The 21920-nt window shown below is 35.5% G+C and overlaps 1 protein-coding gene across 1 annotated transcript in view; it reads right to left on the bottom strand.

Moving 5' to 3' along the window:
- The window catches only part of CSMD1 (CUB and Sushi multiple domains 1), a 2470978-nt gene that overhangs the window by 61533 nt on the left and 2387525 nt on the right, over positions 1-21920 (bottom strand). The window contains 4 exon segments of the mRNA XM_063916678.1: positions 1634-1813; positions 6120-6296; positions 14602-14784; positions 16751-16924. Of these exon segments, the coding sequence (XP_063772748.1) occupies positions 1634-1813; positions 6120-6296; positions 14602-14784; positions 16751-16924 (714 nt within the window).

The raw sequence follows: 21920 nt of genomic DNA on the forward strand, positions 1-21920 counted from the left end.
GTAATAGTATATAAGTCCAAAAATGTACAAATTGGACTACTAATGATTTAAGGGCAGTGTCAAAGAAAGTACCCAGAGAAGCAGCCTGAGCAAAAAAATGGGTGATCAGAAAAGTAAATATAATAGAAAGTATATAATATAAAAATGGCACTTTTATTAATAATACAAAAATCAAATTACTTTTCTGGATAAACAGTATTTAAGGTACATTTTTTTAACTATTACAGACAATAAAAATGACATATGGTATAGAAATAGTGAAAAAAAATACACAAGTATTGATACATTATCACAAGATAAATAATATAAATTATAGATGTAAAAGAGCATAAAATAATTGAAAACGTTTCACTGAGTTACTGCTTGCTGCAATGCATTTCATGAAACCTATAGTAGCCCGTTTCTCAATCTGTGGAGGACTTGGGGGTAAATTTATTAGACAATTATTTTCCAAAAATTTACACATTTAGCCTTTTTTGAAGATAACAAACAGCCAGAAAATTGCCATTTTTTAAATCTGACATGCCATAAATTACATCCCAATTTTTATTAAGTACAAGCTATTGGATATATTAACCTGCAGGAACAAATGCATGGATAAAGGTAAAAAAAGGTGGTTGTGTTAGTTGATATACTGTAGCTGAGTGAGCACCTGGACATTGATTCATTTTGTTTTAGGAAGTGTGGATGAAAGGTACTTTCCATTCCATTGTTTCTTTAATCCATTCATTCACTTAAGCAAAAAGAGGGTAGTAAGTATATTATTATGTATATATTGCAACCACTATTCTACTAAAATATTTTAGGACAATAGTTGCTGGAGGGCAATATAATTATATAAATATGGGTTCATAATAAATATTTGATACATTTTAGGGGCCATAACAAATAGTAAACACATTACATGTAGGGATCATATTAAATATTTAATTTATAAATGGGGGCCATAATAAATATTTACTGTATAAAGAGTACATTACAAATATAAAAACTATAAAGGGGCCAGTATAAATCTTAAGGTACATGTTACCAAATTTTGCAAATTCCGGGGGGGACACATTTTATTATGAAACAATACAAGGGTATTGTAAAGTTAAAGGAGAATTGTTCCATAGGATAATAATGACAGCCTCCCTTGAATTGAATGTAATTTAAATGTAATTTAAGTAGGCTTTAAACTGCCCCACAGCAATTTCAATTTTGATATTTAAAATTGTTAGATAATAAACCCAGTTGCTTGAAATAAAACTTCACTAGTAAAAACACACTTAGAAATGTACTTCTTGATTTCCAACTCCAAACAGACTTGAATAAATCAATTAAAGTATGGCTGCAACAAATACATTTTCTGTACTTATCACATGAGGGTAGTAAATTTAAAAATCTGAACTACTAAGGAAAAGTCTTCAAGCAGAATCTTTTACATTCTGCATAAAACCATAACCAAAGAGAAACAACTGTATTTGTTTCATTAAGAATATATATATATATATATATATATATATATATATATATATATAATGTTGCACTCTCAAAACCTTATAGGGATTAATATATTACTACTATGTAAAATAAAATGAGTAAGAAAATGTGTGCAGCATTACGGACACATCCAATGTAATTAGATACAAACCTTTACATGTAGGTTTTGTCTGGTTCCAGGTGCCATCTTTGCCACACATTAATGAGCCTAAGCTGGGAGGGTCTTTCCAATATCCTGGGTTACATTGGTAGTTTACTGTCTTGTTAAATATAAAATCTTTTCCTAGTTGAATACCATTAGCAATAGGCCCTGGATCTTCACAAGTTATCACTAGTATGAAAAAAAGAAAGAAAAACAAAATGTTTACAATACTTAAGTATACAGACAAGGTGTTTAATTATATTAATTAAACAATCAATATATTTATTGTGATTTTAATGTATTTATGCATTAGGGGAAAATAATCCATAGGTCTGCTGCTCCACCTATAATCTTGGATTTATGATAACTATGTTAATAAGGGCACATTCTAGCCTGTTTATTAGCAATAATTGTTTTCATAACTCTCAACCATTCAGCTGGATGATTCAGATTTGTCTATCCCTCATTTTTAGGGTTTTGGATGGCACTTCTGTGCCATAGGCATGCAGGTGCCTACAGTTTGTGCATCAATAAAAATACATTTTTTTTTTCTTTAAAAAAAAGCTAGTTGAGAGGATGTGAAGGAGGTGGCAATGCACATTATGGTACAGTAATGCCCACATCCCAATTCCAAACTCTCAAATGTTGGGAGTTATGTTTTTGTTCCAAATAAAATGCTCAGGAATTGTGACATGGAAAAGGAAAATTGTATCACCCATAACATGTAAACTATTCTAAATATCATGATTAGTATTTTTAGTACTTACTGTACTCTCAGGTACGTTTCTCTGAGTCCATCTTGTAACACTGCCAGAATTGACATTGTGTTAGGGATTCAGAGGCTATTAAGAGCTCTAAACTACATCTAATACAGTAGGTTAAGTTTTAAAAATTAAAGAACCTCCCATCTCAACCTCACCTCATTACTTAATTTACAAAGCCACAAAGTTTAGTGTGATAACATGAGGCAGTAAGTAGAAAAATAAAATTCTAAAGATTCTGTTGTCTTCTTCCTCTTGGGGATGCTGCAACCATGGACACATTCCAAAACTGCCCCTAAGGGAGGGCAGATCCACACTTAGCAGACAAAATCTTTCATTAAAAGCCAAATCCTTAGATTCAAAGACATAAAACCATGGTGGTTAAAGATGCAACCTTTCTCTGGAATTCCTATAAAGTTTCAGTAGACTCTTTCTTTAAGTATCTTTCTGTCCAGTAGGTAATTTTTATTGCCACATGGAACACCACCTTACCTTCTTTTTTCCTTTTTTTTTGCTTTTTGATGCTTTAATGTACTGTTGGACCATCAACGTTTAGTAGCATTAAACTAAAAGGTTTAAAACAATAATACTTCTTTTCAGAAATGGAAAGCATAAAAACCATTTCATTAATTTACCAAAGCACTAGCAAAACAATGTTTTTTTAAATAATAAAAATAAATAATAAAGTGTAAAAATACTGTTCCATGTTCAACAAGCCCACTTAGTATCAGTACTATTCCTCTAGAGTTAGACTTATAAATATTATTGGTTCCCCACACTTTGAAATGCCCTGATAAAAAGAAGAGCAGCACTGGACCCCTTCTACTATACTTGGGAAGTGGATACCAGTGCCTGGGAAATTATTGCACCCATTATTAATAAAATTATAAGTAGTGCCCCTGTCTCTAATAAATAAATAATAGTGCCACCTCTATATATAGAAAGGTATAGTAGTACCCCTGGAATAGTAGAAGAAAAGTATTGCCCCCATTATAATGAGTGTGCACATTATAATAGCAATATATATCAATAACCCTATTAGAACATAATTAATTAGCAGCGCACCTGATTATTATAGACTGTATAAAGTACAGTAGCTCCCATATAATTGAAAATAATAAATTGGTTAGTGTTTTCTCAAATGTAAATATTGTTGACTCCATAATTGTCGTGGATCTTGGGCAAACAAGAGCAGCTGAGGTACAGTTGTTTTGTGCTGTAACCTGTGTGGGCTACTTAAGTCATGGTTCAAAAATACATGCTGATTTTGATCATCAAATAAATTATAAGGTAATGCCAACTAATCTCTAATAGTGAAACCAGCACCAGTGCTCATAGATGTGCACAAATGCTTTTAACAGCATTCTAGATATGTTAGTCATCATAATTAACACATTAATAGTGAATGATTAGTAAAATGTATTCATAAAAAATGAGTAAATAATTTAAGACCAGACATGTTTCTCTAGCCCCCCTTTACAAGAGAAAACTGCACCATTGCTTGTAGATTGGTCAGGTGAAAGTAAAGGTAGGGGATAGAGAGAATGGAATCCCCCTGTAAAAAGGCAAAATCATTACCAGGTTATTGCAAGCATGAGTGGTCACACTAGGATATGGAGTCCTACTGCAATAGTGGGGATCAGTGCTGAAATCTCAATGGGTAGACTTGCAAAAGAAATGCACAGACTTCTCTGTGCAATAAAAATAATTATATATATACATATATATGCAAGTCATCTGGAGATGGAACCTTGCAGTAAAGAAAGAGGTGGTACTTGAGCATATTATGGAAAAATTACATTAGCAGCATTTGCCAACATTTCAAGGCTTGAAGCCTTTTCAACAGGATGTGTGGCCAGAATAACCATAGGTGGTTTCAGGTGATTATTAGGGGAGTGGTACCTGCCCTCACCTCCTAGTGTTAGTAAGAAAATATGTCACATATTTTCTTACTTACATTAGGAGGTGAACACAGGATCCTCTCCCCCAATAATCACCACTTACCAGATGAGTTTGGACAACTCATTGGTACCAGCTGCCCCGAAACATGAGACAGGACACGTTGTTGCACTTTTCATCCCACTCCCCAACATAGGCGGTTTCAGGTGGGGCACCAAGGCATGTGAATCTTTTTATGGTTTTTGAAGCATATGCTCTACACAATATAAACAGAATAATTATTAATTCATTTCTGATGCAAGTAGTTACATATTAATTTACTAAAAATTTTTCACTTTGTACTTTATTCTGTCCGCGCTCCCTAATGAAAAGGCTTGAAGTCTTGAAACATTGGCAAATGGCATTTATGTAATTTTGCCATCATTTACTCAATTTACACAAGTTTGTGGAGTGCCACCTCTTTCTTTGCCGGAGAGGAATGCCAGGCTCTGTCTCCAGGTGATTTGCAGCTGCATCAACTAATAAGGAGGGCAACACAGCATTGCGTAATTCATCCTGCGTATATATATATATACACCAATGGTGCATGGATCGGCACTCCAATCACTTGGTGGTGATCTGCTCTGGTGCCTCCAGGGTACTGTTTGATATAGCCTAGTAAAAATAACTGCGGCACTTAGAGTCTTTCCTCATAACAACGTGTATTGAGAATATCACGCCACACCTTGGTGTGGCATGATATTCTCAATACACGTTGTTATGAGGAAAGACTCCGAGTGCCGCAGTGATTTTTAATAGGATATATATATATATTTATATATATATATATAGTATATAGAAAAAAATGCCCTCAAATGGGACTTTAATAAGAAACATTTTAATAAAATGTTTAATACAACTTATGTTAAATACATTTTGGGTCAGAACAGGTTCAGGAACAATGTTCCTGAATATGTCATGGATAACTACAGGTTCAGGGACAGTGGCCCTCATTCCGAGTTGTTCGCTCGCTAGCTGCTTTTAGCAGCATTGCACACGCTAAGCCGCCACCCTCTGGGAGTGTATCTTAGCTTAGCAGAATTGCGATCGAAAGATTAGCAGAATTACGATTAGAAATTTCTTAGCAGTTTCTGAGTAGCTCGAGACTTACTCAGCCATTGCGATCAGTTCAGTCAGTTTCGTTCCTGGTTTGACGTCACAAACACACCCAGCGTTCGCCCAGACACTCCCCCGTTTCTTCAGACACTCCCGCATTTTTCACAGAAACGGCAGCGTTTTTTTGCATACTCCCAGAAAACGGACAGTTTCCACCCAGAAACACCCACTTCCTGTCAATCACAGTACGATCGCCAGAACGATAAAAAATCCTTGTTATGCCGTGAGTAAAATATTTAACTTTTGTGTAAATTAACTAAGTGCATGCGCTCTGCGAACCTTGCGCATGCTCAGTAAGCGACTAATCGCAATATAGCGAAAATTGGCAACGAGCGAACAACTCGGAATGACCCCCAGTGTTCCTTCTGAAAAATAGCATTACTATACTAAATTAATACACAAACCTAAACATTTTATAAGTAATGTGCTAAGCTGTAATTCAATTTTTTTTACATTAAATGAAGTTAACAGAACTGAAATATAGAGACATTTTTAATAGTGTAGCAGAAGACATAGTTTAGTTAAATAAAGACAAATAAGCTAAAGCTAGCCATGTTAATTGGAGACCAGAAAGAAAATAAAAAAGTAAAGACAATAGAAAATCAATAGTCATTCTGTGCATAAATACAACACTGCTCGACACTCTTCTAATCTGTTGTGACAGTGATTTGGTTATTAACCTGAGCAATCTGGAGCACTTCCAGTCCAGGTTCCATTGGCTGTGCAATGTCGAGTAGTTAACCCTGATGTTTTGTAACCTTCCCAGCAGGCATAGATGACAGAGCTGGAAAAAAGTATTCCGTCACTGAAAATGATCATGCCATTGGCTGGAGTTCCAGGATTTCCACAGGTTACCGCTGTCAGAAAGATAGAGCTAAAATCAACATACAGGTATAGAAGTGACAAGTGACATTAATGCAAGTGAATTGATTTTAAACTGTAGAGATAAGTGTGTAGGTTTATGTCTGTCACACCAACCAAAGCAATAGTGAAAATGAATGGTTTATTTAAGGCATTTTTTCTGAGAAAATTAGTAATATAAGAACTGATTTAAGGGAAGATGTATAAGACAATGTAAAGATTGAAGTAGTCAAGTGGAGAAATTGCCCATAGTAATCAATCAGCGTCAAGGTAGATAGCTGATTGGTTGTTATGGGCAACTTCTCCACTTGTATACTTCTCCATCCTTTTCCTGATATAAACTTAAATGCATGGTGGCTCCATTGTCCAATTACAGTATTTGACTACTTTATGTTTAAACCAAAATCAAATTGTCATTTTAAAAGCTTTCTATTCACAAAGCTTTGTCCAGGCTTCTTTCCTAATGTAAAATTTAGTAACAGGAGCCAATATCTACCTACAAAAAAAAAAATATATATGATTTATTTTAACAAATAAACGGACTGTACTGAAAAACTGGGTCATATGGGAGCCCTATGCATACCCCACAGGTCTGTATTATTGTGTATAAGCACAATTTGTATTTATCATCTGTGCAATAGGAATTGTTTCTGTTGTATTAGAGAAACATCTGGGCAGCACAATTGGTCTATTATTGCCTTACTGCATTGAGGTCTTGGGTTCAAATACCACTGTGTGGAGATTGTATATACTCCTTGGGCTTGCATGGATTTAAAGAAATATAATGGTAAGTTAACTGGCTCCCAACAAAAATGAACTATAGTGTCTATATACAGTATGTGTGTGTATGTGGCAATGGTGTATTGATTGTTATCTCCACTGGGACAGGGACTGATGTGAATGATCAGAAAGTCTTTGTAAAGTGTTACAGTATAGAAATAACAATAAATAAATAATAATAAAAAAATAATGTTAAGGTTGTCGATGCCTAATAGCAAATTCATATTTGCATAAAAAGACCAAAAAACATGGGGCTAAGTATATATGAGGTATGATCAGCCTAAACTGGGTCCATATTGCCATAGAGTTTTTGGGGGCTGTTGCTGCCAACTCTGCAGTAACAGCTTCTATGTAAGTCAGAGGTTTACTGCAGTGTATAGGAATTTCATTACATGGAATTTTTGCATTGGCCACAATAATGGTTACAATGAGCAATTTGGAAATTATAGTGGCAACAATTGTAATACATTCGATTCTGAAATGAGTCTTTCAGGGGAGAGTATTTTATTTCCACTTACTTATCTTAAAGAGAACACTGCAAAGGATATGCTATTGATCTACATTGCTTTTGTTGAAATAAGTTTAAGTTGAGGGCTGAGTAAAATTCCCACTGCTCAGCTCATATTGAAGTTAAGCTAATGGTGAAAACAACAATTTTGGTCAACCTTTTAAAGGAAAATTTTGTTCCAAATTCCAAACATATTATGTGCATGAATTTCAGGATCTGTAAAGTAGAAATTTAAAATGTCCGATGCAGAACAAGAAACATGTCATTAATATCACTGCTCATTGAGGAGATTGATACTGAATTTGAGAACTGGAAAGATGTATTGTCTGTGGTCAGGATGGACGTAATAATTTGTAGTGCTAACCATTCATTACAAGTTTTGCTGCTACAATATGTAGATGTCTCGTGAAGTACTGTATTTATTACCAAGGGACCTTCATCTTTTATTAACCATGTTACAGACTACAGGTGGATTTAAGATCACCGTGTTGCAAAATACTGCTAGTTGGAAATATAATTTTGTTCTATTGAGTGCATTTGGATTACAACACATGGGGAACTTATACACTGATCATTTTATTCCAGAACAGGGCACTGCACCTGATTATTCAGAGGGTGCTGGATGTGTAATGTGGGCCCCCTGGATCCAAGGGCACATGTGCACTGCATACCCTGTACCCATTTTATATATATATATCAATGCTTACATTTTATGATTTTTAGATTTACAACATCATAATCGCTTCATTATATTTATCCTTTATGTATCATTCCCCTCATCAGAGCTGAATTATGTCCCAGGGCCTTGGGCATTAAAATGGTTACTGTATATACTATTTAGGATGATCACTTAATGGCCCATTACAGATGTAAAAATGCTAATTTACACATGTTTTATGTAATGGGACATTAATTAGCGGTCCAACAGGGCAGCCTAATACTCGGCAAACTCCAAAAATGGACAGTTTTGTCTGCGAGAACAACTGTCATCTTCAGATGGCACTGGTTCTCAGAGCCTCATTTTTTCCTATGGGAAGGAGGTCTGGAGTTATGAAGAAGGATCCATCCAAATCCTCCTCACTGTGTGTCCAGCTGCTGTGCATGAGTGACCTCAGGTCACAAACATGCAGAAGGTGGCAAAGAGGGTGGTAAGTAGGTAATGCTGCTACTTAAGCATGTGCCAGATACACATGTCCCCACAGTGCCAGATATGCCCCCTGTGCCAAAAACACATGTACCCAGAGTGCCCCCCCAAGTGCTGCTCACCACACTGCTACTGTTTCTTATGAGGGCAGGGAGGAGAGCGCAGCATGCACCTCTCCTGCCCTTCAGTCAGTCTCCGGCAGTGGTGTCTGTCTTTAACTAGGCATTGATCTGTGAGCCAATCAAAGCTCACGGTCCGTCAGCCAATCAGGAGCCTTAGCTGCCAGTCTGCGAGCTCTGATTGGCTTACGGGCCGGTGCAGTTGAAAAAAAAAGAAGTGTGTCAGGCAGCAGGAGGCGGGATCTAGTCGAGCTGCATGCAGCTCGGGAGCCACGGGTTGGCCACTACTGTTCTAGGTACTCTGGTCTTGCTACTGATATAAGCAATAGGTGACAATCTAACTCCGTGTTTCTGTTCATCAAGTGATATGCATGTTTTTAATTGATTCACAAATAGTAATAAAGAAAAAAAGATGTATATGGTAAACTTTAGTGGAGATGCTTTGTAAAAGAAAGATTAAAAACCTGGCATACAGCATGGTGTGTAAGATTATAAACATTGAAATAATAATTGTCAGTGAACTTATCCTGCAGAGAGAAATTACTGACTTAATTGCAAATATAAGTCTATATTCCCTGTTTGTATCAGACAGAACATGAATGAAATCTACAAAGCTTTTTATGAAAACAACTTATGAAACTAAAATAAAAATATATAGTACATAAGCCGAGTTAATAAAAATGAATCTAGTACTAGAGGATAGTATACTTCTGTAGGATTGAAAAGCTTATATATTGTGTTTTTATTTAGATGTAACATAAATGTCAGTGTTTTTCCTTTAAATGCTAACAATGATTTAAAAATCTGATACACTTGCTCAGCAAGCCAAACATAGTGGTGCCTAGCAAGGGATCTCATTAGTACCATGCATGGTACAGTTACTAATGTAGCCCTGATGAATTTGATTTCTTTAAGGATAACATTTTGGATTCCAACACTGCTCATTAATGGCAATAATTGTTCTTAGGTCATGTGCTGCACATTTGTTGTCCTGCCTGAATAATAATCTGTAGAAAATAATTGCGCTTCTTTAAATGGAACACTTCACAGGAGGCTTTAAATAAAAAGGTTTTGCACAATAGTTAAGTAGAACCTGTTGAGATCTCCTGCTCTAGTTACTAGCTAGTCCATTTCAACCTCACTGAGACATGGGCAATGATTTTAATTGCTTTAACACTTAACTAATTAAGAAAACACTAGCTTTAATTTTAGCCAGTCATATTAAAACCTAAATTGTTTATCCTATTCAAATCAATGATAAAACACAGTAAGCAAACAATAATAGAATAATGGAAATTCAATAAATATCACAATTACACATTTAAGAATGTGTACATTGTTATATCATTATTTTTTTCTTTGTGTCTTTTTTGAACTTAGTAAATCAGATAGCACTATGTTCACTTACTGTTAGCTCATACAGTATATCTAATGTTTAGCTTATGCTAGTATCTATTAAATGTCTCATAGATCGAGTAATGCTTTGTGAAATATACTATTATTTTTCATAATAATAATTACTGCAGCAGACTTAGGTGCATGGGTTGTTCTGATTTTGTTAAGATGAGGTACAGTAGATCAGGTAGATAAAATTAGAAATATAGCAAATTACCAATATGTGTTGTTAAGTAGATTCTTTTTGTACCTCTCTGACATGGATGATGCATGTCAGGGGATTCCAACTACAATATTTAAGAGCCCCCAGCAGGTAATGTTTTCATAATTTCTGTCTGTGTAAACAGGTGGTATAGTTGCTGACCAAGAAAAATCAATTAAATTACCTGTGCATGATTAAAGAAATTCTAGAAACATGGTCTATTGGGGGTATAGAGGAACAGAGTTTAAAATCCCTGATAAACATAAAATAGGCCGAACTTGCACCTCAGAATGTTGTGCTACCAGTTTAGTTCCCACCCCAAACATTGTTAGACTGATCTCTGTGAGTGCAGAGATCAGTTGCATCAGGGGGACTCAGTCTTCCCTTGACGCATTCACTTTGGATTTCTGCTTTATGGGGGATTGGGTAAGTGCCACAGTGTAGAGATAATGCCACTGGGGTGAACTTTTGGCACTGGAAGAGATGGTAGGAGAATGAATAGGACCCCACAAAATTACCATTGGGTGAGTAGGGTGTAATGCCACTGAAAAATTAATGCCACACAGAAATAGACCAGGGTAATATTATCTGGTAATCACAGGTGATAATCTTGAAATTGCTGCTAAAGGATCACATAATTTGAAAGAGGGGACTCCCCACTACAAGTATGGGTGCCCCTGGAATAATGAAAAACATTTTTTTTTCACTTTTTTTGTAACTAGGGACTAACTTACTGATAATTGAAGGTTACTTCACTAAAGACAATCCTTGGTACTAAGACTTCTATTGGATAGTATGAAGGGCACTGTCTACACATTTTCAAGAGTATAGCATACATTCATATGAGTGGTATGTAGTAATAGGCACTTGGTTACATAGCAACATTTTCTAGTGGTGGTGGTGGGACAGTATGGCAACACATGTCTACTCAACACTTCATAGGGCCCAGTTCTTTATCTGCATGTTCTAACACAGTGGTAGTAAAGTCCTTGCTAAGGAATGGTTACTAGATAATTGACCACATGACTAGACTATAATTAAGGGTGGGATGTACAAGGCAAAACCATGTCTTGTACTTGATAGCTCATTTAAAACATGTCCGAGATAGGCCAGCATTCCATACTGCCAGCAATCTTTGAATCCATTACATCCCGCCATCTATTTATAAGCAAGCCTAATATAAGCATGTTATTATGTTAAACTTGTAATAGTTTTTAACATCAAAATATTTGTGTTTTCTTAGTGTTTTATATACTACATAACATTGAAATTAGTTTAGAAGGATGGAATTAGTATTCATTATTTTTATGTGGCACATTAAGGCTAACACTGGGAAAAGATGTTAAATCATGCATTACTTTAGTTTTATTTCCAGCTATAAAATAAAATATCACTTTAGTAGAAGTATGAAGGGTTGGACAGTATGACAGTAATCATTTAGAATTTGAATACATATTATACAATTTGAACACATTTCTTCCTATACTGGATCTGTGCAAATGTATACTTATTTGACTTTGTGATGTACTCATCTATTTTTTCCTGTCTGTTTCTAGGTTAAATTACTATTTTAATATTTAATAGTCAAACAATGACACAAATTTAAATAGTGTGACATTATTTTAAAATGTGCCTAAAATCTAATGACATACTCATTAAAATAAGAGAATGTATTTGTATCAGCTACTGTTAATATAACGATTATAATAATATAAAACTCAAGTTTTAAAGATTGCTTTAGGCATAACTGATAGTAATTAATCCACTCTGTAAAGCAGTGCTATATTGTGTTGATTATCTAGGCTCTGAAAAAGGTGTCTGCACTTTGTTTTATGTTCTTGCCTTTCTACAATCTGTGAAACTATATATTGTATCTTACTTGTGTTTTATGTTATAAAGGTCAGACAGTCCCCCATATATAGTATTAGTACTTCACTTAGCATTACTCTGTAGTGTAAATGCATGTTGAGTTTTCCATTTGGACTTTTCTTTGCATGAACATTACATTTTATTTTTATTTCTTCTATGGGATGGCTCTTTTTTACCATCATTAAAAAATTATTTGACTCTGGAAAGCAAGAAAACATCAGTAGTCCATATAATTTATATTTCCATACTTTATATTGTGCATCTAAGTATATAATAATTATTCTCCAGTTGGTGCAGTTGACTCCATCCCTAAGCCTTTATTTAAATTTGACATTTTGCTTGGGAAACTATTTCAAGTTAATCCTACTGTATATCCACCTTTAAGCTCATTTAAACATCATGTGATTATATTGAAATCTAATGTCTAAGATTTTCATTCTTAGCCTGGTAAATGTATGATTACTGTAGATCATTATGCATTATGCACTGTAAAAGAATATGCTTAAGATAAATACTAAAGGCATCAGAATCAAAACTACACTGAGCCTGATACAGAGTTGAAAGTTAATCAGGTCTATAGTGCTCAAAAGAAACATGCATGTAAAAATGTGTTTATTCACCCACATGTACAGTATCTCGACTATCTCGCGTATGACAACATCTCCAAGTATCAGTTTTGCCATTTTGGTTGTAAGTGTATCTGTGATCAAAATGTGTATGACACTTTGTCGCCCATATTTGCATGCCCCTATTTCTGAAAACATGGCATGAAAATTCATGCAATAGGTGCTCTACAAACTGATATGTTCTGCTCTACATTACCTCCTCTATCTCTGCTTCATCTTACTGTCCATTTACTTAGCATAGTATAAATTATGCTAATATAACATTTTCTATCTCAACAACTAGAATAAGGAATAAGTATTAAGCAAGCTAGATAAACATCCATACAAAGTAATCATCTCCCTTTTTTTCAAGCATGTTACATTTGTATTATCTAGCTGATCATATTATTATTCATTGATGACGTTTATTATTATTATTAAATTATTGTTATTAAAAAGCTATATGTATATATCACCAGCATACTATACTGCCTAGGCTCTGAATAAACAAGACTAGCTATTGATATATATAAAAAGAGATAAGAGATTCCTGAAGGCTAGTTTACAATCTACCCCTTAGAGGCCCACTAGACAAGTGGATACATTTATTTCTGCATATATTTAGTAAAAGGCCCATTTATTATTATTATTATTATTATTATTATTATTGGCCCAATGTGCACTCTCTCTTCGCCATATTCAACAGACTCCAAAAATGGAAACTGACTTTGTTTTCAGGAACCAATGCTATCTTTAGAGAGTTTTAGTTCCTGATCACCCACTCCGTACTATTAGAAGAAGATCCATAGAGTGAACAGGGATCCAAAATTGACCACTGCCACCAGTCACCATCTCAATTTAGGTTAATGTGTTAGTGATAGGGATCGTGGGACAGCTGCACTTCATAGCAGTTGTCCCACTACTGGAGCATTATTGAATTATATTAGCATTTAAGTATCAATTGCAACTTTACCGACACCAACTTGGATATATAATTATTGGTCGCCAATAGGACACAGATAATGAATATGCCCCATGATGATAAAAGTGTCATGTACAGCATATCAATCCAGCCAGATTGCAAAGGAAAAAGTGCTTTGTGATACTTAGCAGTCCAAGCAAATGTTGGGGTTGGAGATTTATTTGATTACAGAAAACAGAATATATTAAAATTTTGCATAACCTGTCTAAAGTGGTTGTAATTTGGTAAAATAGCCTAGAGATGATAACAGAGCAGTTCAGGATTTTTTTTTATAAAGTTGCTGACTAAGGAGAGTTTTCAGGGAATGCTTGAAGGTCTGGAAAGTAGCGGAAAATCTTGTTGTATGATGGATTAATTAAGCAGAATGGGCATTCATGCTAGCATGAAATTCAGATTGTACAATGCCTTGTGAGAGACATGAGAACATTATAGAGATGTATGCTAGCTTTATGTGACAGGTCTTAGAAAGAGATAGGATGTGGGGAACAAAGGACAGTTGATTTAGGGATGATACCTTCCTCCATGTGTCCCAACAGATTTATATAACTGTATGTTTTTTACCTACAGTATCTGAACAAACATTATTACTAAAGTCACAGTGAACTAATTTATGGTATCTTCATTGTAATCCTGCTTCTTGCTCTAGATATATTATCTTGGCAACTTAATTTGAATCCTTGCAGTAGCTGGAACTTACCTTCACAGGAAGGTTGTAGTCCTGACCATGAGCCATTCAATAAACATGCTCTTTCTGCAGATCCTATGAGTGTGTATCCCATTTCACAATGAAAACGGAGTAAGCTTTTTATTTTTAATTCATTTCCAAGACGAGATCCATGGGCTGGTATACCTGGGTCACCACATATTCCCGGATTATTTCCTTAAATTATATAGTTAAAATATATTAATTCTTTGCCTTATCACCATTTAAAAAAAGTAAATAAATAAAGAGGCAAGTGGATAAAGATGCTATGTAACAATTTTCTGAAAAAAAATATTTGTTTTATGGATGAATTTGCTATGATCTAGGCATCATAGCAACAATGTTATATTAAATGTTGGTAGTCTATTTAGTGATATATTTTTGTGGCTAAAAGTGCAACTGTATGTCCAATTCTATTGTTCTCATAATTTATCTTTAACTCTAAATATCTCTGTTTCTTCTAAACGTAACGTAACAACTTCATCTATTCGCCTCTTGAATTGTAATTTTCATATTCAACCTTGACATTATTTTTAGTAGAATTTCCTCATAATGGACAACTAAGCTAAATTAATTATTCACTGTTATTGGACAAGTTAGTAAATGAAAAATTCCATATATGCATCATAAAATTCACTTTTTAGTCTCAGCTTTAAAGTCCAGTAACTTTGATAAAAAATAGTTTTCAGTTAACAAAAGCTTCAATCACAGCTAAAGTTATATCTAATAGCTCTCACACACTGTGGGTCATCCACTATGGCAATGTGCATGATGGACACAGATGAATTAATTAGCTAGAAAGGCTCCAATTTGCCTAGCTCCTCCAATCATGCGATGCTATGTTTTTCAACCCAGATGGATGCTGCTATTTTTACATGGGTGCACTTCACGTATAAATTAAACTAGCTGCATCACTATATGTCACAAATCCTTTTATTCTCTGCAAGGATGTATTTTCTTTTTAAATTTAATAAATGATCCTGATTGTGTAAAGTGGTGCTGATATTAGTGAGTGTTTGTTGTGTGAGCGCTAGTAATGCCACTTTGTATGAATTCACAAATCTGCAGTCTTTACAGAGCCCTTTTATTAGCTGGTAGCTAGTAGTTAAATATACTGTGCAAGCTTTGACCTTTCACTGCTCCTGATTATTCCCATAAAATGCAACCCAATTAAACACAGTAAATATCTTTTTTTCTCTAGGGATAGAACAGACAGCATGCAGTATACAATTATTTAACTGTAAACACTTTATTTCTTGCACATACAGTAGTTGACATCTATCCCTAATTTACCAGAACAATCCCAGTTCTAATGATTTGTCCTTAAAAAGTTTGTTCCTGGACATGTTTTTATTTTTAATCATTGATCAACCATACTATAAAGTCTGTTTTAATTTGTCCCCTGGTCCTCCCCAGCCTACAGTTATACCCAAAAGCACTTTACTATGTCCAATGGTATTTTATTTTATTACTATACAATAAATACTGATATCAATAAAGTCATCAACATGTAAATGTTTCTGAAGCCACTAAGAATTAAATGTATCTGAGCTTAAGTAAAGCCCAGGCAACCCATATTAAATATTCTAAAATTTTAAGGATGTATCATTAAGGTTTTTTTTATTACATTAGTTACACTTATGTGTCAAAGATTAAGTGGTTTAATTAGAATTTTGTTTATTAAAAAAAGACAGCGATAATGGTTTTCCCTATAATGGCTGATACAAAGATGTAAAAAATTTTGAACTTTAGAAAATACATTTGGTAATGTTACAAGTAGTTTTGTTAAATATTTGGCAGCATGTATTCTAAAGTTAGTAGTCCTATATTATTTTTCCCTATTTTTCCCCTTTTTTCATTATGTGACTATAGTTATAGCCATAAATATTGTTGTTTTACTGTATAATGGTTCAACCAAGTGGTATATTTGACTATTCTGATAATAACCATAGGTGACACAAGATGCTCATAAAGCATCTGTGATAGTTGATAACTATTTATTTTGGATAAAACTACAAGCTAGACACAGCATCTTAAAGCTACTTCCCATGACCCATACAAAACAATACATTATGTGTTCTTAGGACAATGTAACATAATTCATAACTTCAGGAATCATTTATATATATTTGTGCCAGTATACCTGAGCAATGAGGCATTGTTCCACTCCAACGACTGTCCTCTTGGCAAACTCTAGTTGAATTTCCTATAAGTACATGAGATCCAGTGCAAGAGTAATGGACTCTTGACCCATATGTAAATGTATCTCCACTTAGAACAGCATTAGCTGGAACTCCAGGATGACCACACGATATTGCTATAAATAGTAAATTATTGGTCAATAAATGTAGTAGCACAGAATATCATATCCATAAAACATGTTTACCCATTATATATATATATATATATATATATATATATATACAAAACATATAGAATGACAGCACTCTAAATAAAATTGACATGGTGGTGCAGGGTCCTGGAAATTGATACAGACACTCACTTTTGCAAAAGAAAAGAAAAAGAGACCAGTACTCACATTTTGATGATGAAAAGAAAAAAGGTGTTTATTCCTTACAGAAGAAACATCTGGACATGATCCTAGTACTACAGCCCGACGGCCATTTCAACTTTCTGTGGTATTCATCAGGGTAGCACTAGGATCATGTCCAGACGATTCTTCTGTAAGGAATAAACCCCTTTTTTCTTTTCATCATCAAAACGTGAGTGCTGGTCTCTTTTTCTTTTCTTTTGCAAAAGTGAGTGTCTGTATATATATATATATATATATATATATATTCGAAAGCCCTCATTCACTGACTGAATCATAACTAATTCTCCCAATTCTCTTACTTCCCAATACGTTAGGAAGCTGAAATTTATAGGAAAACTGCATAATTAGAATTTTAATAAACCTCCCCTAAGGAGATGAAAAGGGGGTTGACATAATGATGCCATCACCAATGCATGTCTTGCATTATGTGAATGATAATGCACAATTGGAAAATCAGATGAACATTTGGATTGCTACTCCAGTGTGTAGAATTTTATAAACTACAAAAATGCAAAAGCACTCACTCTCTCACTCATCACTAATTCTTTTACTTTCCGATGTTAGGAAAATTAAATTTAACATAGGTATTCTGCAGGTGGGAAATAGGAAAACTACATGATTAGAAATGCAATAAACCTCCCCTAAGTGAATGAAAAGGGAGTTGACATAATTACATCATTACTGATGCATGGCTTGCAGTGCATGAATGATAATGCCCAAACGGACAATCAGATCAAAATTTGAATTACACCTCCAGTGTGTAGTACTTAATAAACTACAAAAATGGTCCTGTCACTATTTACCATATCTGCTATGGGTGCTCCTCGGGTAACGCCAAGAACCATGGATTAATATTTACTTACATTAAGACGTCTCAAATTTACATCTCCATAGATTTACCAAATTTTTAACACTCTTTATTTTATATTTACAACTGTGAAAATCAGAAACTCCCATGCAAAGAATGGGTAGAACAGATAATATATATATATATATATTTTAAATTTCTTTATGGTTATCTTGCCCCACCCCCCTGCCAAAACTGAAAACATTCTGTTGCCCTGATTTCACCCCTTTTGACTGTGATTAGAGTGGGATATAGCCTGAAAGTAAAACGTTAGTTGAAGTTATACTATATTTATCTCTTTACTAGAGACTCTTCGCCAAATTATCTAAGTATCTTATGGCAGCCACTGTCATGGCATGAGTTTACTTGTTAAATAGCTACAATTTATTTGTTATTGCTGAGAACAGCAGTGATAACAGACAACAGTTAACAGGCAAAAAGTGTGTAGATGAATAAATAGGCCCCTAAATGCTCTACCCATAAATGTGTGCTAGGAATTGAAGTTGTAGAACAGCTGGAGAGCAGCAGACTGATAGATTTGTAAACATTAAATAGAATTGATAATTGTTATCTTTGTTATCTGGAGGTTCATTAATTTGTGTTGAAAAGTTGGAATTGTTTATTATTTATTTTAGTTTTTGTATAATGAATCAAAAACAGAAAAATAACTGTTTGGGAAAACACTTTTTAAGAAAGAAGCAAATACATGGATACAATAAAATGTTTTTTCTATTTTTATATGCAGAAGCAGCATACACTAGATGCAATTACTGTGTTAAATTGTTAATGAGAATGTTTTTCAACTACTGTAAATAATTTTCCAAATGATGTTTCTATTTCCTGCAACTCTTCTAATTTTATCTTAATGGCAACAGGTAGATTGAAAGATGGCACAAAGGGAAAGTAAAAATAATTTAATTGTTTATTTCCTCAGACCTCATTTCCTTAAAAACTGCTCCGAGAGCAAACAGTGATCATTTGAGAAGGAAAAATAAAAGCCATAAAATTGAACACAGGATCTAACAATCTTGTTCCTTTTTTTATTAGCCTTTGCACATTTTCTAAATAATAATAAAATTTCTCAATTGTAGCAAGTAAACACTTCCATTATTTCATCCCTTATGTTTTAATTCAATAGTTTCCTTTCTCTCGGGCAGTGTCCAAGGCTGCAGTAAATCATGTCTCTTCCATAGTATTTCTACAGTTACAAGAATCTTAAATAGAGAACACTTTTAAAGAAATTACAGAGAGCAAAACAACCTCTTCCATTCCCCGTGGAATCTCCAGAACTGTCTACGTGTTGTCCAATTGTTTTACTTTGTCTTTCTGTATAGCTTATCCCTGCAATTGAGTCATTCCAGCAGCATAAACTATATATTTACTTGAAATGGTATTATAACTCATCCAAACTTATGTTTTCAAGATATTACTTATTTTAAAAGAATGTTTCAAGGTCAGATGTGCGGAAATTGTTGCAGACTTTGCCTTTGGAGCTGAATGTATAACATATTTATTACATATAACCTTTAAACAACATCTATTTTCTTTTTTTTAAAGAGATGCAATATCCTTATCTTCTGAAAACAAGATGAAACAGTTTAAGGGCTCTTTTAACTTACAGCCTCCAGTGTTTTTACGTGTTGTGGAAGTAGAGCATACTTTCAGCTCATAGTGAACCTGATACATAGGTGGACACAGTTTAGATCAGGTCATGACACACACATACCGTGATGGTCTTGTGATTAATTTAGATGCAAGGTGATTGACAGCCAGTTACCATTTGGGGGAGGTCACAGGGAGTGGTGTCAAAAAACAGCTTTGTCACGACCATCTTGGGGCATGTCACAGCCAACAACTTTGTCTTCAGATGCAGTTTCACTGACCCCAGTGGCTTTGTTGCAACAGACATTTTGCACAATTATAGGGTGTCTTAGAGGTCCGATGGTTTGGCCAATGTTTCCAATGTGCGACCTATGCTGCAACTTAGTATGCAAGTGGTGCAGCTGAGAAGCCAGCGGAAGGCCACTCTGTACAAAATACAGCTTCTGTGACATTTGCATACTGTATCTTGCCAGAAGTACTGTAAATGAAGGTGCGCCACTGACCCAATTTACACCCACCTCTGAATCAGGCCCAGCGATCTATGTTAAAATGTGAAAAATATGTGCTGATTTAAGAAAAGGGTTGAAAATAGCTAGCATGTCTATTTATCAACACCCTGCAGTAAGAATTGTAATACATGGTTTCATATTACAGTGATACATAATATTCTTCTGATGTAATTTACCATGTCAAGTTGCTCATAGGTGAGGTAATCTTCTGGTTGCCATCTGCCAAAAGGTGTCACTGAAGAGTTACAGTATTATGTATACTATGTGTTTTATGTGTTTGGTTATTGTCCACCAACATGCAGGGCCATCTTAACATATACAGATATGTCACTTTACACTGTGGCTGCAATGCATACCCATCACAGCTCACAGATCATGGAAAAGTAGGGCACACGCTATACATACACTCCCACTATGCATAGACCTCAATGGGAGCTGGAAAGGCATGTGCACCCACATCCCATTAACTTCTATGGGAGCCGGCAGTAATATGAACACACGTGGCAATGCTTACGCATTGTGATCCTGATACAGTATGCTGCTATAAGCAGCAAAGCTGTAGCGGGACACATATGTAGGCACACTGGGCAGCTGCTAATGGAACCACAAATCTAGGGGCCTTCGAGTATGGGGGGAGGACATCTATACCTGTCTCCCAGCCTGCAGCCAGACAGTGAATGGCTGTCTGCATACTGGTGGATGGATGGATAGAGGTAACAACCAGAGTGCTAACAGCCATTCACTGTAGGGAAGCATGTTGATATACGTTGAACATGTTGACAGAGGGCACGGGACCCCAGGAGGGATAAATTGTGAATTGTTTTATTTATTTTTTCCTATGAATGGGTGGGTAGGGGCCCCAGTACATTACTTGCCCAGGACCTACAATGCTGTTAAGACGGCCCTGCCAAAATGAATAACACTGAGAGGAACCAGCAAAGCCTCTTCGCATTCATTGCAGTAGCGGATCTTGCCACGGGCAAGCAGGACTTTTGCCCAGGGTGCCGCCTTCCGGAGTGCGCCGCACCATGGCAAGATCTACCACTGTGCCCCCTGCAGTGCCCCGCTGTGCCTCCCGCTTTGAATGGAACCAGACGCATAGCGTCTAGTTTCCATTCATGAAGAGGACCTTTGTTGTGCGGTGCACGATGACATCATTGCGCACTGCACAGCAAAGGTCCTCTCCATGAAGGGAAACTAGACGTGTAGCGTCTAGTTTCCCTTCATGGAGAGGACCTTTGCTGTGCGGTGCGCAATGACGTCATCGCGCACCGCACAGCATAGTGGCACAGACACTAGGGGTCATAATTGACCTCTAGTGTCTCTGCTGTTCTATGGGAGAGACGTAATAATGTCTCTCCCACAGATCGAGGAGAGGAGAAGAGCGGCGAGGGCGGAGGAGGTCTGCAGCGGTCTGGAATCAGGAGCGGGGATAGTAAGTATACTTTTTTTCTTTCTTTTTTTCTTTCAGCAGCGCTACAGTGGGAACAAATGGGGGTTAACTGACCACGCCCCCATTTGAAGCCACGCCCCTATACTTTGCCCGAGGCGCCACAAGGGCAAGAACCGGCCCTGATTCATTGGTTCCCATTGCGAGATATTACTAACTCTATTCTGAAAAAGCATTATCTAGCAGAGAAAAGCTATGCTTTTCTTCACTTATTAAAATGGGATGCCCATAGCAGTCTGTGGGGACATACTGCAGAGATTTACTGCAGGAAACATCAGGTAGTTATCAGCATTTACCTGTTAGTAAATTGTGAAATGTTCAGATAAGCCCTTTTCTTCCATGAAAAAAAGA

This window comes from Pseudophryne corroboree, chromosome 4 (assembly GCF_028390025.1).
Source record: "Pseudophryne corroboree isolate aPseCor3 chromosome 4, aPseCor3.hap2, whole genome shotgun sequence".
NCBI classification, from domain to species: Eukaryota; Metazoa; Chordata; class Amphibia; order Anura; family Myobatrachidae; genus Pseudophryne; species Pseudophryne corroboree.